General features: G+C 34.9%; 1 protein-coding gene across 7 annotated transcripts in view; it reads right to left on the bottom strand.

The window, feature by feature from the left end:
- The window catches only part of gse1b (Gse1 coiled-coil protein b), a 321,762-nt gene that overhangs the window by 106,250 nt on the left and 196,385 nt on the right, over positions 1 to 19,127 (bottom strand). For 4 of the 7 annotated variants that reach the window (XM_073929382.1, XM_073929384.1, XM_073929387.1 and 1 more), the window contains exon 1: positions 1,808 to 2,201. The exons of the other annotated variants lie outside the window; for them this stretch is intronic. In XM_073929382.1, the coding sequence (XP_073785483.1) occupies positions 1,808 to 1,844 (37 nt within the window). In that variant the 5' untranslated portion in view covers positions 1,845 to 2,201. Of the gene's footprint in view, positions 1 to 1,807; positions 2,202 to 19,127 lie in introns of those variants that run through there. 7 annotated transcript variants of the gene reach the window in all.

Below are 19,127 nucleotides of genomic sequence, written 5' to 3'. Positions count from 1 at the left end.
ATTCACTGTTCAACCAAATGTGGTAAGGATCTGGAGTTATAATCAAGCTTTTTAAGGCAAAAAGCGATCACTTTAACAGGAAATAAACTATGTTTTAAATGTCATTTTGATCATAAATTATATTTTTTTGAAGACAGAATTAGTACACTGGGACAGTGAGATCTGGCTCACTAATCTGTAATCAATGCTTTTCAGTATTAAAGTCAGGACATTTATGAACACAGGACTTCATAAAGACACAGGCCATAAAAATTCTCATCAAACAGTTTTCATTCTTCTCATTTTGCCTAGCCATCTAGAGAGAGCCTGCAACAGAGATTCAGCTCTATATTCCGCCTTTTTCATGTTCTGTTAGAGACTGTGTTCTGTCAGATCTGTCTCTGCTTATTAATAATCATGAGCTCACTTATAGTCCAGCCTTCACAGGCGCGCAGCCTTATGAATTATTCATGTGTGGTAAGTGTCAGTTTAGCAGACCCTCTGTCAGAGGGCAGGGCGAAGATCTGCCCCACACTGCCCTTAACACTTTAACACACACAGACACACACACATACACGCACACACACAGAGCTCATCCATCATGAGGAAGTAGAGAGTGTTTCCTGCGCACACATAACAGCCTGAATGTGTTTTTTTTTTTTTTTCATTAGGCATGATGTTATACTACTGACCATTAGTAATCGGCTTTGTTTACCCACTTTTAGAAATGGAACTGAATCAGATTTCTGTACACAAACTCATTTTCTCAAAGAATGATGTTACACCACTGCTGGACTGCTTTATAACATAGTCATGATTTTTGTAATGTACTAATTACCCACGTTTTAATTTTTTTTTTCTTTTTTAAATATTTGCCAAGTGATGCTTAACAGAGCAAGGAAATTTTCACAGTATGTTTGATAATAGTTTCTCTTCTGGAGAGTCTTATTTGTTTTATTTTGGCTAGAATAAAAGCAGTTTTTATTTTTTCAAAACCATTTTAAGGTCAAAATTATTAGCCCCTTTAAGCTATATATACTTTTTGATAGTCTACAGAACAAACTATCGTATCTATACAATATCTTGCCTAATTACCCTAACCTGCCTAGTTGACCTAATTACCCTATTTAAGCATTTAAATGTCACTCTAAGCTGTACAGAAATGTCTTAAAATATCTAGTAAAATATTATTTGCTGTCATCATGGCAATGATAAAATTAATCAGTTATTAGAGATGAGTTATTAAAATTGTTATGTTTAGAAATGTGATGAAAAAATATTCTTTTCACTCCGTTAAACAAAAATTAGGGAAAAAAATAAACAGGGGGGTTAATAATTTTGGCTTAAATTGCATATAATATATAATAATAATTTGAATTATTAACAAATTAATATTAATATAAATTAATAATTAAACTAAAGCTTACTAGTTAATATATCATTCATAGTGTTTGTTACATAGCGTTGATTGCAGTTTTTTCTCTGTATGGCAGTAGAGTGTAATTACAATCACCATAATGTAATTAATAATAATCAAAATGAGTAGAATAGATTACAAATAATCACACAAAAAGATCTGTAAATTAAATATATTTAAACTGACTGTAATCATTGAGTTAATTCCAAATCATTTTAAAAGATTCATTTGTGCTGTGTAAACAGAAAAGCAATAATCAACAAAACCCCCAAACACACACAACATAAATTCCCATCGCTCTAGAATCTCACACGTGCTGAAGATGTGCTGCTGATTTGGCTACTTTAGACAAGAAAATCGCTTCTAGGAGAACTTGAGGAAACCACACGTGTAATTTTGAAACAAACTGACCTGGCAGGTAGTAGAGAGGCGCTTTTAGTCCAAACATGGTCTCTGTTACAGTGTCATGCTGCTGGGCGCTGATGTCAGGAGGTGTGGCACGTACCGACCCGTCCGGCAGAGAGAAATCTGCCCCGCACACCCACAGCCCTACTGAAGCTTTGAGACCTCACAAGTCAACCTGTCATCTCTGAATCACTTCGGTTCATGGACTGATGGGAGCTGTGTGTGCAGGGTCAGATGAAGGGGGGTCACCAACAAAAGCCAGCCCCCTAAAGAATTAAATTTTCATGCCCGAAACGTAATAGAAGTAATCCTTCAAGAAGGTTGTCCCGCGAAGACGAGTCTCTTCCTCCATCCCAGGATGAGGATATGTGGACGGAGCGACTGTCTTTCTCAGTCTCTCTCTCTCCTCCTGCACTCATTCAGCGTCTTCAACCAGCAAGGAGGAGGAGAAACCCCTCAGGATACAACGTGGGGGAGGAGGGGGTGWGAGAGAGAGAGAGAGAGAGAGAGAGAGAGAGAGAGAGAGAGAGAGAGAGAGAGAGAGAGAGAGAGAGAGACAGGGAGGGAAGTGGTTGTGCCCGCTGATGGTTCCTCCCATGAGCATCATTATAGTACAGTGGGATGGTGCTGAAATTGTATGTGATTGGTTGGAGAGCAGGGTGGTGACATTATTCAGGATTGAGGGCATCTGTTCACGACCCTGCTTCTGGATGGGCCCTTAAACACTGTCATCTTAACCTGCAGAACATCTCAACCTCACACACTCAGACTGATGGCAAAAACAGCAGCTGGCTCAAACACACACACATAATACAGCACATCCAGGGTGGCGTGGCAATACAGAGGATTTCTTTCTTTCCTTTATTCTTCCTTTATTAATATTCCTTGTGGATTTATTATTCTGTCTATCAATTTCTGTACAATACTAGTATGACTGTTATTCAAAAGATATCACTAAACAAAATAAACAAAAATATATAAGCTATATTATACAAAATTATATAAATTATACAAATATTTAAAATGATAGGATTGAACTGATATTGAAAATAATAATTTTGTTTCAATAATGTGTTGAAGTGTGGTGAAATATGATGATAAAATGGATATATGACATAAAAGTGCACTTAAAAATTAACGCTTGCATGTATTCTGCATGTTTATATAGTAACTGATGCTGTAGAGCAGGGACGAATCTGGCGAATTAGGGGCCCTAGGCAACTCGAGCCATGGGGCCCAAGTCCTGAAATGCACCCTTTCTACTTTTATTTGATTTTTATTTATTTTGCTGCTTTTTTATTCATTCATTCATTCATTTTATTGTCTTGCCCTTTATTAATCTGGGGTCGCCACAGTGGAATGAACCGCCAACTTATCCAGCACGTTTTATGCAGCGGATGCCCTTCCAGCCGCAACCCATCTCTGTGTATACATGGAATTTATAAAAAAAAATATATATATATATATGTATATATATATATATGTATGTATACAAGTGTGTGTGTGTGTGTGTGTGTGTGTGTATTTATTATATTGGTATAATTTATGCTTCTAGATATTTATTGGGGGCTCACAGATTTCCTGGGGCCCTAAGCGATTGTTTAAATCCGCCCCTGCTGTATAGTGGCCTAGCACAAAGTACACAAGCAACACTGAGTAATATATGACAATACACTTAATACTAAACTCATAAAACAATATAATCCCAATAATTTTTGGCAGTGGGGTGCTGGAAAATAAAGCAAAATAATGGCTGTTAAATTACAGAAATTTACCATAAAATTTAAGGAAATATCTGTGATTAACATCTGTTATTTTATGGTAAACTTCTGTATTTTAACATTCATTATTTTACGGTAAATTTCTGTAATTTAACATCCGGAATTTTAAGTTTTTTTTTTTTTTTTGGCAGCTGGGGTGTCAGAAAAAAAACATAAAATAACAGGTATTAAATTACAGAAATTTACTGTAAAGTAACAGACGCTAAATTACAGAAATTTACTGTAAAATAACAGAAGTTTAATTACAGAAATTTACTGTAAAGTAACAGACGTTTAATTACAGAAATTTGCTGTAAAGTAATAGACATTAAATTACAGTAATTTACTGTAAAATAACACGTTAAATTACAGAAATTTACTGTGAAATAACAGATGTTAAATTACAGAAATTTATCGTAAAATCACAGACGTTGAAGTACAAACATTTGATAGAAAGTAAAACTTTAAAAAAATCTGTAATTTAACATCCAGAGTTTTAAGGTTTTTTTTTTTTTTTGCCAACTGGGGTGTCAGAAAAAAAGCATAAAATAACAGCCGTTAATTAGAGAGATTTATTGTAAAATAACAGACGTTAAATTACAAAAATTTAACATCCGTTACTTTACGGTAAATTTCAATAATTTAATATCAGTTTTTTACTGTAAATTTCTGTAATTCAACATCTCTTTTTTCCTTTTTTCGGCACAATAACTGCCAAAAAACCCTGTAAAATTACAGATTTTTTATTGTGGAAATAAAAAATTGTAAATTAGTCAAATACAGTGAGCCTACATATTTGGCATAGACTGTGGGTGGTGGACTTGACTTGAATAGACTTTAACTTGGTCCTTGTCCAGAATACTATAATTATTTATAAATCTAAAGCTGAAATATTAATTATGTCAGACACATATGCTAGCACTCTGTCACTGACTACATATAAATAAACTATTTCCCTGATAAAACCAGACATTTTTCATTACAAGACTCTCTCTTGCATAATTAAACATTATATTCAACATTATAAAGAGTGCTTTAATGCAGTATACTGCCACTGAAACTCTGCAAACCTTCATTTGGCCTCATGCTGTTTATACAGCCATTCATTTGATCTAAAGAAAAGTACAGCACACAACGTGGTCTCTCGGTGTTCCAAATGAAAGAATAAACCATCTAAAATGTTTTGTAATAATCACACTTCTAAAATAGTGATATAAATGATGTGTGTTTATATGCTTCAGTTGACTGAATGAATAACAGTTCTTATAAAAATCAGTGAATGCAAATCAAAAGACTATTCCCAAACCTTAAAGAGTTAGTTCATCTAGAATTGTAATTTAATCGCTGTTTACTCATTTACTTTCATGTTTTTCTCATGCATAACTTACACATTTAAACATCTGTTTGCTAATGAATACAGTATGTGTGTGTGCCACCGTGTTTATTCAAAAGACTTAGGCCCTATTCGATTTTTGGACCCGTACCCCTTTTCCCCTTACCCTTGGCTCTTGAAACAGAGTGTGTAGGGTGTGTAGTAATATCTATATTACTAGTATTTTATTATTATACGACTAGTAATACAACTTTTTCATATAATTGACATTTTGACACTGTGATCAGCTAGTTTGTGTGATTGTACTTTTGTATGTGATTCTGTGATTTATTGCCCCAAAATAGAAAAGAAAGGTAAATTATATTGATAATGATTTATCATATTAAAAGGCAAAATGATTAGCTCTCCTGTGAAATATATATATATTTCAAATCTTTATCAAGTGAAATTTAGAGCAAGGGAATTTTCACAGTATTTCCTATTTATAATTTTCTTGAAAATATCTTTACTTAAAATTACTCAATGTTAGGTTATTTTATTTTATTTTTAAATAGGTTTGAGGGTCCAGTTAGCCTAATTAACCTAGTTAGGCTGCTTTTAAAATGGCACTTATATATACTAGTAGTTGAATACTCGTATTTTGAAAAAGTAAAAACATTGCATACCATCATCATGGAAATGACAAAATAATTGAGCTATTTTAAATGACTTATTAAAACTATTATGATTAAAAATCTGCACTTCAGCTGTATACAGCCTGCAACAGTACATCATGAATACATATAGCCACAATAATAATGTAGTACAAAAACCTAATTTTATGAAAGTCCTAATTAAATGTAAAAGAGTGATGAAGGTGAAGTGCCCTCACGCTTTTGTGTTTGTTAGGATCATGTTGATGGCTTTGAAACATGTCTTTCCTGTCATGACCCAAACCCCCCACCCCCCCGTCACACTCTCAGGCAGCGGGTGGGGGTTTAACTATCTGCCGCCGAGCTGCCGAGCAGAACAAAAACCAGCAGGAGAGAAATACAGAAAAGAGAAAAGATGAAGAAACAGAGTCATGGCCAAGAGACACAGTAGAAAAGAGAGTGAACGGAAAGGAGGGAACAGACAGCTTGTACCCTGAGGGCTCTCACTTTCACTATATACCTGCACACGCAGATAAATGACTCTCTGTCTTTACCTCCCCCATCCTACAAAAACATGCCACACAGAGAGACAGACATGCACACAGAGAAACACTAATCAGAGAGAGAGAGACAGATGGAGAAAGAGCGACAGATGCACAAGACATGGCCAGTCCTGCTGAGAACACTTAGCTGCACTCACACTTAGCAAAGACATTTCATTTTATACAAAGATAATAACAAAGAACGCGAACATCAAAAGAAAAGCATTGTGTGAAAATGTGTAGCATGAATTATGATTCTTTGATGACGCTTTGCAAGATTAGGCATCTACCTCGAATCTAGGTACAAGTTGGACTGAATTTTCGCAGAAAGATGCTCATTTCTTCTTGTTGTGAAAATAAAATGATGTTTATGTGTAATGATCCAGCCGGAGACAGAATGTGTGTAATGATTCAGACAATTTAACTCTATATTTGATTCCTCTGAGTTACAACTCTTGAGTTACTACAAAAATAGTAAATATATATTTACTTTTTTTTTTTTTTTTATAAATTCCATGATTGTGGGCCTGAGAAAGGCGTGGTATTGGGTGGAAATGAGTTATTAAAACTATTATGTTTAGAAATGTGTTAAGAAAATCTTCTCTCCATTAAACAGAAATTGAGGAAAAAATAAACGGGTGCTAATAAGTCAGGGGGGCTAATAATTCTGACTTCAACTGAAATATATATATATATATATATATATATATATATATATTGACTATTCTTGAACTTTGCCTTCAGTATGTTTACAAATGCATTTGCCAAATGCATGAATGTAAATACCCTCAGAGGATATATGAGAAGCTGCATTTTTAGCTCTGTACAGCTGCCACTAAACCATGACATATAAAGTAAGGGTTAAAGAGACACTGGAGATCTACACACACAACCATACTTATGCTCTGCTCCAGTCAGATGTACATCTATACAAAAACAATATAGCCTCAAGCCATCTGGAATCACCTGCCTGAAACCACTAGACCTGTTCAGATTGGTGAGTGAGAGGCTTTGAATGAGACATCAGATATTTCTATGGTCCCTGCTCAAAGAATAAAGCAAAGTTCTTATCAGATTAAACAAACATTTACAGCATCTCGCCAAATTATAGATTGGGTTTCCTGCTGATATCAACTGTGGATTTTAAATCCTGCCCTCTGTTACTTTTGTGGCAAAATGTGGCATATTGTTACCATGCTATAGCATACTACATCTGTGTAAGTTCAGATAAATGGAACTAAGTCACCCTTTGTGCACTCATACATTTAAAACTGACAAGTGAGAGACTTCACAGTCTCTTTACCCTCAGACAGTCTCAATCAAAGCCCATGAGATTACAAGTTTGCATCAAATGTGTCATTTGAAACAGGCACTATAGCATTCAATCAAATGTTCAGAAAGGCTTGTGTACTGTATTCTTTTGGCATAAAAAATAAATTGCATTGGATCAAACCAGATTGTTTATAGATAAGGACACAGATAAGAACCACTTTTTATAGAATTGTATACAAAATTATTATATATAAATAAATTAATTTATAATTTATACCCCCACTCCACAGCAAACCTTTGTTTTGATTTTAAAGGATTCAGAAAATTGTAGCAAACATACATTGCAGCACATGGTTTGTATATTAATATTGTACATCTATTACAACTAGGACTAAATAGCATCATTTAAAATTATTTTACAAAAAATGAAAAGAAATATAGAATATATTCCCAAATATATACTCTTGCCAAATGATTGATAATCTGCAATGCCTGGTTGAGACAATATGAAGTGGGCCTCAAACCTACTGTAACTAGAATCACTTGATTAAATTCCCTTCACATCAATCTTTCACTGAAAGTTTATCTGTGGCTGAAATACACTTCCATACATAAAACCCATTTGCCTCAGTAAAAATCACACCCTCATTTCATTATACACTGGCCCATCTTTAATCAGGACCCTTAGAACTGTCCAACTCTCCCCTTGACCCCGTTCATGTCTCTGTTTTTGGCCTCGGCCTGGACTACTGTTTCACGATTATTTAAAGCAGATTGCCATACGCATTTTGTTAGTAAAGCAGGTTGTTCTTTAATCAGTAGTAAATCTCCTGCACATTGTCTTAGATAGAGCAGCATTCATGGAGTCATAATTCAATGTCAAGCTATGTAATAAACCGCAGATGATATATCCATGTGATAAAACAAAGGATAAACATTCTGCGATAATGACTGCTGTTTGAGCAACTACTTTGTAGTACATGCTGAGAGGGTGTTCATTGCCTAGACAGAAATATCCAAATTGGTGACTGTTGCTTTAAAGAGGTGGTCCAGAGTGTATTTTTAAGGCTTGGTTGTGTTTATAAGATTCAAAGCAATGTTTGCACATGCTTCATTTGTAAAAAAAAAAAAAAAAAAAAAAAAAAAAAAAAAACACATTATTTTTTCATATATCTTACCTTAATTATATACTGCTACTCAGCTAACTGATTATGACGTCATATTACATAGTTCCTCCAAAAACCCACCCTCAAGAGGCTCTGATTGGTCAGCTAACATAATGTGCTGTGATTCACAAATCGGCTCCACATCACTAATAGTACACACAGTCCCTCTGCTGTGTAAATGCTGTCAGTCAGAGTAGCTGTTAGCCATATCAGTTTAAGCCAGAATCAGACAGAAAATGAAAAGGACACAGCTGAACCTCACACCTGCTCTCTAAAATAAAATCTGACAAGTGTCTTTCACATATGTTTAGGATGTAGAATGCATGGAAAGCAGACACATAAAGAGACAATGCAGCGCTGGTGAAGATTGTGGCTGTTTACAGCGGTTTGACATAAATATGAATATGTAGCTAAATTGTTAAAGGTGACACATCGCAATTCCCCTTGTTTACCATTAATAGTAGAAACTGTGCATGTAATAGATAAATTTTGACAAATAAAAATACTTAAAGGTTGTGGGTCACAATCCACAGCTTACTCTGGTTAGAACTGCTCCTTGTTTGAGGAGTTTTTAGCCAAGTCCAGCATTTAACTGGAAACGATTCTGGAAGCTGTCCTGTGTCAAATGCTAGCTATATATATATATATATATATATATATATATATATATATATATATATATATATATATATATATATATATATATATATATATATATATATTTTATAATTCTCTGGATCATAATTAAAATTAAATTGTAAGGATCTCTCTCTATGTGTCTTGTACTTTGGAAGCCAAACTATAGAAACAGAACAAGCTCTGTGAAAATAGCAGTGTTTGGATGGCATTTTAACTTTCTTTTTTATAACATTACAGTGCCTCTGACTACAGGGTGTGTGAAGATGGTGAATGCACGTAACCTGAAGCATTTGTGATCTCATTAATCGGGATATATGTTTTTTGTAGTCCCCAAACTTCGTTCGCTATAGGCTTTGCTAAGCTAACTCTGTACAAGCCAATGTCTCCATTTGCGTTGAACTTTGAGCACATTACAGAGATGTTGTTCATTCACACAGCTACCTTACACATAAACTAAAGTGTAAAATATGAATTTGTACTGACAAATACTGTTTTGAATTCTAATAAGATTGTGCACATTTCAAAAAAGGGTGGAGCTAAAAATGCCTGTGTGTACAATTGCACATTTATAACGCCTTAATCAATGACTTTGTCTTTAACTGATGAAAAAATATTATGGTGGATGGCTGCTTCTCACTCAGGGCTGTCTATGCTACTGGGCAGGACTTTACCCCACTGATGGGAGAATGTCAATGTGTTTCTGTGGAATGTTTTTATAAAGTGTGATTAAAAAAAAATGACATTTTTACCATTAGAGGTTGTCTATATTCACACACTGTTGCCACACAACTATGTTTAAACCTCTGTATAAAAGTAACTTAATACTGAACACAGAACTGAGCTTCCCTGACAAGATGTCCATGACAATCGCTAAATTGAGATTTCAATTTCATTTTGATTTGTCAAGCAGTCCTGACCTGAAGTGAGCGGGTGTTTATTACAATGCTGTCAACACATGGAAACAACTAGTAAGTTACTGAACATAAGAAACCAAGTTACCAAGTAACCCTTGTACATGCACAAAAGACTATACAAGGATGCCAGACCCCTGACATAAATAGATCAACAAATGCGACATAAAGCATGTGGTAAAGAGATCTATCTATGCTCAGACATAATAAACTGGAGCTGACCTTTAACCTTCGCTCTCTCTTTCATCTCAGCAGTGGTGCTCGGGGGCCGTCTGCAGGAGCCCTATCTCCATATGCTAATTGTGGTCAAGCTCAAAGAATTAATTTGCAAATGTGTCATTACCCATCAGAGGCAGCGGAGGGAGGGTGCTAATTATGAAACTGGTGCACTGGGCGTAAAACTCTGCCCGGGTCATGCGGTCATGTCACCAAGCTGTTCCTCATCGCCGAAAAGCAAGAACGGACGGAGGACACAAATTATGTTTTAAATCAATCTAAGCAGACAAAAAATATACGATTTGAGCTAAGTCAGTTTGAGTGCTTACAAAACACTCTACATGTGAAGAGCAAAAGCTTCTAAGTGATGTTTGAAAATTTTGTTTAAATTGAATATTTTCCTCGATTTATGTTTGGTTATTTCACTTTAAACATAATAAAAATAACTTATTCTTTTCCATAAATGTGCTCCTAAATAGAGAAGGTTGAGATAAAGGACAATTTAAGTTGGCATTTAATGACTTTTGCATCTGAACATCATGTTTTTCTCCTTCACAATCATTTTTTATAATCCGGGAAAGTTATTGACTCCATACATGTGAGCAATTACTGGGCTTACTGATGTCATTATTATGATTTGGAGTAATTAATAGCACTAATTTATTGATAGGAATAATAAAATTTAAATATAGAGATATGAGCTTTCCACCTGAAACAGACCTTTTCACTATGTTTACTTGTTACTTGAATCAAACATTATTGGCATAGTAGGAAAATGTGATGAATTAATATTATTCATTCATTCATTTACCTTTGGCTTAGTCTTTTTTTTTATTAAGGGTCACAGCAGAATAAACCACCAACTATTCAAGCATATTTTTAATGCAGCGTATGACCTTCCAGTTGTAACCAAGTATTTGGAAACATTCACTCACACACACACTCATACACTAAAGCAGGGGTCACCAATCTCGGTCCTGGAGGGCCGGTGTCCCTGCAGGATTTAGCTCCAACTTGCCTCAACACACCTGCCTGGATGTTTCAAGTATACCAAGTGAGACCTTGATTAGCTTGTTCAGGTGTGTTTGATTAGGGCTGGAGCTAAAATCTCCAGGACACTGGCCCTCCAGGAACAAGTTTTGAGACCACTGCACTAAAGCCTGATTTATACTTCCGCCTGACACTGTGTCATGGACCTCTGCTGACTGCGCTCACCTCACAAAATGGACAAGGTTTTTATACTTGAAGCGGTCGCCATTGTGAAATCTTTTAAAACCATAGAGAACGGTCAAAAGAAACCCACCATAAACGTTGATGCATCACTTGCTTTTGACCATATCTCAGACAGTTCTACCTATTAAAAGTTTATTAAATCATTAATGACAAGAGAACACGGGTTGCTCTTCAAATATATTCTTTATTATGGAAAGAATAAACCATTATCACTAATAAAGCCTATAGAAAAACAGGGCATCAGCATATTGTAGACCAATAGGTTTAAATATTCTTTTCCAGTTATCAAATAAATAATTTGTTACTTCATTTTAGTTTTGTAACTATTAAATTGTTTTAAATTCAAAATTGTAATATATACTGAACATCAGTGTAAAACATATGAATGGTGGAATAACATATTCTGTAATTGTTCATTAAAACCAATTATTATTACACAGTACTAATTTGTGTAGCTGTAACAATGTCACCAGAATATAAAGCCAAAAAAAAACTTTGACAAACTTTATATATCATTTTCATATTGACTTTTCTTGCTGTCACCTAACTCACCTAAATAAGACATTTACCCTAAAGTGTCTCTGAACCTGTTGATTGCAGTCATTTGCAGTGATGGGTAATAAAAACAAACAGCCATTGTGACCCATTAACACTGAGGAATGTTCACACACAAAGAATGTGCCCGTGCCTGACCTCGGGGCAAGCAGATGGTGCCACAGTGCTCATCACAAGATTTCCCATTTTCTTTAAGGCTGTGCCTTTTAGTGCTCTGGGCTGATTGCTGTACAGTAATTTATGGCTTCTGCTCTCTAGGGTCGACCCTGTTTGCCTCACTGGAGTCTCCAGACAAAAGCGCATGCATCTGGGGAACTGCCTCCTTCCTGCCCGCCGTCTCCAGAGAGGCTCCAGCAAACTCCCCATTCGGTCTGCATAGTAGAGGTGGGACTACCACTCTTGAGAGATAACCTTTTGGCTACGAGTTACTGATGTGATCCCGGTGGGTGGAGTTGCTCTAATGTAACTTTATGAACCCTCTCCCCAAGGGGGAGCACATATATTAAGTCATATAATAAGTCATATTTTGTGATAGATGTTGAAACCAATCGGTTTCTGGTGTTCAGTGAATTCGACTGTATTTCTTTCCCCCATACTTTGAAATTCAAGTGAGAACAACAGTTGATGGTAAACTGCTTTAGTTGTCCACATTGTAATGATGGGGTTAAAACTACAGTAAAAAGTACAGGGGTATTTTTTTCTAAGAATTATTGGTTTATAGTAGTGATCAGTGATTTAACTAATTATTAAAATATATTATAATCTTTTAATTATTATGATTAAAGTTAGAGTTATTCATATTAATATGGATATTAACATTAGGGCCCTAATTTAACAATCTAGGCACAAAGTCTAAAGCGCATGGCGCAAAAGCATTAAAGGTGTTTCCGAATCCACTTTTGCTATTTTAAGGAAGGGAAAATACTGTCTGTGCCCTGGCACATGGTCTAACAGGTTTATGCTTATTCTCTTAATGTATTATGGGAGTGTTTTGAGCATAACATGCATTAAATAATAATTAATAAAATGCACCAATAATAGTCTCATTTTACATTCCATGTAAGAGTCAGTTGCATCACGCCATGACGCATTTGCTAATTACATGGCGGACTTTGTAAGTGGAAAAATTGAATGCTTCACTAGCGAGAAAAAAGTTAAACAGAAACCTCTTCCATTCTGCCTCTTTACTTTTGCTCTAGTTAACTTTTACTCTTTTTTTTTTACTCCTTTACTTTCATGGATAAGGAAACCATGAAAACTCACTACAATGAAGACATCCATCAGCCTACATATTTAATTTTGTTTGTTGACCACAAATATTTGTTTTAAAATTACTTCTAAATTCGGTTCTAATTTCCAGCAAACAATAAATAAATTAACAATAATAACAAAGTGTGGTCATAAAACTGACTTATGTGTTTTCCAAACACATGTCCTATTCTTTTGCCCCATATAGTCCAAAACCTGACAGCTGGACAAATTTAAACTTGTTTTTATTAAAACAAATATAAATATGCATATAATTAATAATACTGCTAATAATCATAGACACATAACTAACATGCTCTGTTCTGGACTTTACACTAGCTTTTTTTTACTTGATCAGTGGTCAATAGTTGGTCTATTTCAGTTTCTCAAAATAGCAACATGCCAACAGTGTGCCTTAACACAGCTCTTTAATAGAGCAGCACGCCCATGAGTCCACAAAGTGGTGGAAATAGATTTGCTATTTGAATAACATAGCACAAAGCATGATAGTTAGAGTTGCACTGGTCTGAAAATAGCAATTGCACCGAATGTATGATAAGGCCCTTAGGTTGTGTGGTACTAGCAAGTTATAAAGACAGTTATGTGAGGAAATATCAAGACAATGAAATTAGGTAAAACATTCGCAGCTCAATATGATAATAATAATTCAGACACAGGGTCATTTTTCATTTACTACTGTCTCTGAGTTGTATTTACAATGTTTTATTGTTGCATTTGTTGTTAAGTGTAGTAAATTGCTGTTTTATGATATCTGGAGTTTGTTTTCTTCTCAAAACACTCATCTATTATCTAAGTGCTACTGAAGAAGATTTCTGGTTCAGTGCATAAAAAAAATGCACAGTAAAAAAGTGGAACAAATAAATATTTAAAGCCTGGAAGCTGTTCGCTCACTGGTAATATATAAGATTTATTGTAACACTATTGATTTGGGAATTGTTTTCCATGCATGTCTTTTATTTTGAAATTCTGTTGAACTTGTGATTCTTAGCCTCTGGTGTCCTTTGCTTTTGGTCTGTGTGTTTTCTACCTCTACATTGCCTGAGTTTAGAGTCCTTGATCCAATGCACTCTGCTCACATGTCTCTTAGCAACAGTATCCATAAGTCAAAAGGGCCATTGATACATTTGCAACTGATTTGAGGTCAGCAGGTGGGTTTTGACTTTGACAGCGACACTTCGCTATTCAACTGAACAATTCACATTGGCATGTCTGCTGCTGCAGTGTGTGTGTGTTTATAAAAACACATTTATCAAACAGTTAGAAAGGTTAGCACAAGATAATTTATCATTAACTCTTTCCCCGCCATTCAAGATGTATCTTGTCAATGGGCTATATGCACAGCTAATGTTTTTCAGCCAATGATGAACTTCCGGTGAAAGCTTTATGTGACTATTTTTAATCAGTTAAAAGACTTAAGCATCCATTTGATTGTTAAAGCATAAAAAGAGATGAATGAAAGATGAATGATTTAAATGCAGGTGCCGCCATTAACAGCAGGCTAGTACAGAAATTGAATTCAAAACTGGGGTAAAATAAATTTCCATATTTCAAAGACATGGCCAGGAAAAATATATTATAATGCAGTGCTTCTTGTTTGGTCTGATACCCATTTTATATCATATCTCAACCAGGCAGTGAGGAACACTATTTTTTAAAGAAATCAGATTTTAAATGTGACGATTTTGTATGGGAATAAAATAGTAGCCTTGGGGCTGGCCGACTGAAATTAAAAGTCTGTCTGCATATATACCCCATCGAGAGATAACAGTTCCCCGCCATTTACAGCAATCCATGTTTTAGGTGTATTACGGTAAAAAAGTCCTAGCACATGCCTAGAATGAGTAAAGAGACTTCTGGGTCGCCTGGGTACAAAATACCAAAAACAATACCAATACAAATTTCAGAAACAATAAAGAGGTATACAACTGAACAAGCAGGAACTGAGGGACTCATCTTGTGAGGAAGAAGTCAGTGAGAGAGATCCCTTTAAAGACATCAACATTTCTAGTTGTGCCATGCTCTGAGAGATGACACATTTAAGTGACAATCATTAAAAATGCTGGCAGTGGCTGGCAACTTTGATAATTGTGGATTCTTTGGCAAAAAAAAAAAAAAAAAAAAAAAAAAAACATCCACTGATTTTTTTTTTAAAGGCAACTCTTTCTGATACTTTTATACTTTTATAGTTTATAGGCATCACTGTGACTCGTTTCTTGTAGTTAACTAAAAAGATAACTAAAAAGATAGTCAGCATTCCAAAAAGAAACATTCAAACTGTGATTCAATTGCTTGTAAGAAAGTCAGAATTGTGAAATATGTCTACCTGAAACCAGCTTCTATACAATCATTTAAACCAAAGCAAACCTCACAAAAATAAAACCTCAGAGTAATCAAATCAAACAAGTGAGAACATGGAATAACCCACTATAAGATCAAGCAAACTGAAGCACAGCACGTCACACTTATGCAAACATATCAGAGGAGCACTTGGTTTTACAACAACTGCTATTATTACAATTCATATCACAACTATTTGTGACTAGTTTGTTGTGAATCACTTAAATCTATGTATTATTCTATTGCATTAAATGTACAATCATGACTTTAGGTGCCAACAAACACACATTGTCTTTTAGTAAAATTAGGGGTGAATCTATAATAGATCGTGGATGGTAAAAATTAAAAGGCACTTACCTGCAGAACAGATCGCAAGATATGACATGGTGGAGCCGGAAATATGTGGAAAAAAAAAGAGAAAACAGCACATAATTAGTGGCCAGATACAGAAACAGGACAGAACTGAAATGCCATCATTAAACCTAGTATTTTTTTAACATCAGTTAGCTAACATACTCTTCTTGTGTGTGTTCACTACCGGTCAAAAGTTAAGGTCAGTAGGATTTTTAAATCTTTTAAAATAAGCTTCTTCTGCTCACCAAGGCTGCATTTATTTCATCAAAAATACAAAACAAATTGTAAAATTGTGAAATATTATTGCACAATAGAATAACTATTCAAAAGTTGTTTATACTTTAATTTAATAATTTAATCCAGTAAATTTAATGACAAATTTTCAGCTTAAATACTCCAGTCTTCAGTCACATGATCCTACAGAAATCCCCCTAATGTTAATTATTTTTGTTATTATTAATAATAATGGTAATATGAACATGAACTAGTAGGTTTCACCTTATGTCTTTATTCTGTGTACTTACATTAAAAAAGTATTTCATGTGAAATGTCCTTACTGTGCTTTATAGCTACATTAACAATATTGCGGTTGAACTATAAACATTTTTTTTTTGCTAATTGAAACTACGTAAATGAATATATTACATGCAGGTTTTTAAAATACCTTAAAATGTAAATACGTTTGCATCAAATGTTTAATTTCAATGTTAGCACAGAGAAGCTTATTTCATTTGGTAGCATAAATTTACTACATTATTTGACATGAATTAATAAAAAAGCAGTTCACAATTTGAAGAGTTTAGATGCAAAAACCTCGAAATGTCGTCTAAAAAACTCTTCTAAAATGAACCTTTTTCTCAGATTCCTATGTTTATGTTCAGTTAATTCACTTTAAAGGCAACGAAAAGTACTTATAACACTATAATAGTAAAATTACTGAGCCTACACACAGGAGTCGGAGAAAAATAATAATTTTATAAGAAAATTTTGAGGTTTTTGCATCTAAACTCTTCATTTATTGATATCATTATTATGTAATATGCATTGTTAAATGAGTACACATTGTGAGTATACTTTATTTTGTGTTAATAAAATAAAATCCATACTGCACTTTCTTTCTTTCTTTCTTTTTTTTTCTTTCTTTCTTTCTTTCTTTCTTTCTTTCTTTCTTTCTTTCTTTCTTTCTTTCTTTCTTTCTTTCTTTCTTTCTTTCTTTCTTTCTTTCTTTCTTTCTTTCTTTCTTTCTTTCTTTCTTTCTTTCTTTCTTTCTTTCTTTCTTTCTTTCTCTGATTATTTTATTTTAATACCCTAATTGTGAGTTGTGTGTTTTCTTGTGTTTGATAGTTTAGTTAAACTTGTATGGCCAATATATGAAGGTTGCTAGTTCGAGCCTCGGCCAGTTGGGATTTTTTCTATAACCTGCATGTTCTCCTCATGTTGGGTTTCCTCCGGGTGCTCCGGTATTCCCCACAGTCCAAAGACATGCGCTATAGGTGAATTGAATAAGCTAAATTGACCGTAGTGTATGAGTGTGTAAAATGAATAAGAGTGTATGGGTGTTTCCCAGTAATGGGTTGCACTGGAAGGGCATCTGCTGGGATAAAGTCAAAGGAAAATAAATGAATGAATGGTCACTATAATAAACTTTGCAAAATGTCTTATTTAGAAAAAAAATCCTTTAATTATGAAATCCGTTTTACAAAGAAACAGACATCAGCTAACTTAAATGTAGCATTTGTATTCTTCCATAACACATCATCTTCATAGCTGAGGGACCAGCCCTAGGCTCTCGGACACACATACACGCACACACAAACAGCCACAAACACCCACCCCCACACACATACACACTCACTCTCTCTAACACACACACTCTCTCCTCTCACTGGACGATCTGCACGCAGTGACAAAGCAATGAGACGGGTAAACACACCATGATCTATGAGGCTTTCAGGCGAGTAATGAGCTGTCAAACACACTCTGTTCTATAGCGGTCAGATCCGCTAATCCAAGTGTGTGTTTTACTCAAACATAGAAGAAAAGAACATCATCGCTGAACTCATGTCTTTGGCAAGACTGGACCAAAATGTCCTGTGCTTTGACCACAGTACAGTCCAGCGCTCTCTTTTTGTGTCGTAGCACACACACATTTGTAAATTCAAAGTAGGAATGGCAACTTCATTTAGTTTATATCTGAAGAACTTTAATTGCTCTCACAAACTGACAAACAATAAACTGAGACTAAAATAAATTTTAATTATGTGAATTGAGATATACAGTATCCATCATTTAAGATGAAAAAAAAGACAGCAAAGGAAACCACATGCCTATTGTTTAAACTCCAAAATCAAGTCTATTGTCAAACCATCGTCTTTAGAAATAGGAAAGCTTTCATTTAAACTATATGTGCAATATAAATGACCAAACATGAAACTGAGTCTACTGTCAGAAAGGAAGTAAGACGCCATTTTAGGAAGACACGGAAGGAGACAATGGCGAAAAACTGGGCTCATAACATGGGAGATGCTCTGAATATGAGTGAGTGCATGAAGGGCAGTATTCTGGGCACATCGCCTGGGCAGCAGCAGATGGAGCAGGGCTTCAGACCTCCCCCTGCTGTGCTGATGCCAGTCTCAGCCCTGGCACCGCCAAGGGTCCTTCACTCACAGTCCAGCAGCAGAACGTAGGAGGAGCTGCTTGTGGCCAATGGAAATCTTCACATGCAAAAACAACTAATAATGCAATAAATGAAAACAAACAGTCAATCGATTGCTGAATGAATGAATGAATGAATGAGTCCACAAAGCATCTTAATATTTAACAACTACTGTTGGTGACAGTTTAATTTGACGGTCTCCTTTACACAGTACATTCTCAACATTATAAGCCATTTTGAAAGTATGACAACAACAAATACTGATCTTTTCCCAATAGTACTTTACTAATACTCTACAGTTACACACTAAACAATTCTGGGTTCCACACAACCAATTTGTGTTGGGAAAACATAAAGGAATTAAGGTAACTCATTAGTTTTTTTACAAATTCAAATGGATTGAACATAAAACAATTAAGTTGTGCCCCACTAAAAACTTAAGACTGATGTT

This window comes from Danio rerio, chromosome 18 (assembly GCF_049306965.1).
Source record: "Danio rerio strain Tuebingen ecotype United States chromosome 18, GRCz12tu, whole genome shotgun sequence".
Taxonomy (NCBI): domain Eukaryota; kingdom Metazoa; phylum Chordata; class Actinopteri; order Cypriniformes; family Danionidae; genus Danio; species Danio rerio.
This window is presented reverse-complemented; position numbering and strand designations above follow the sequence as displayed.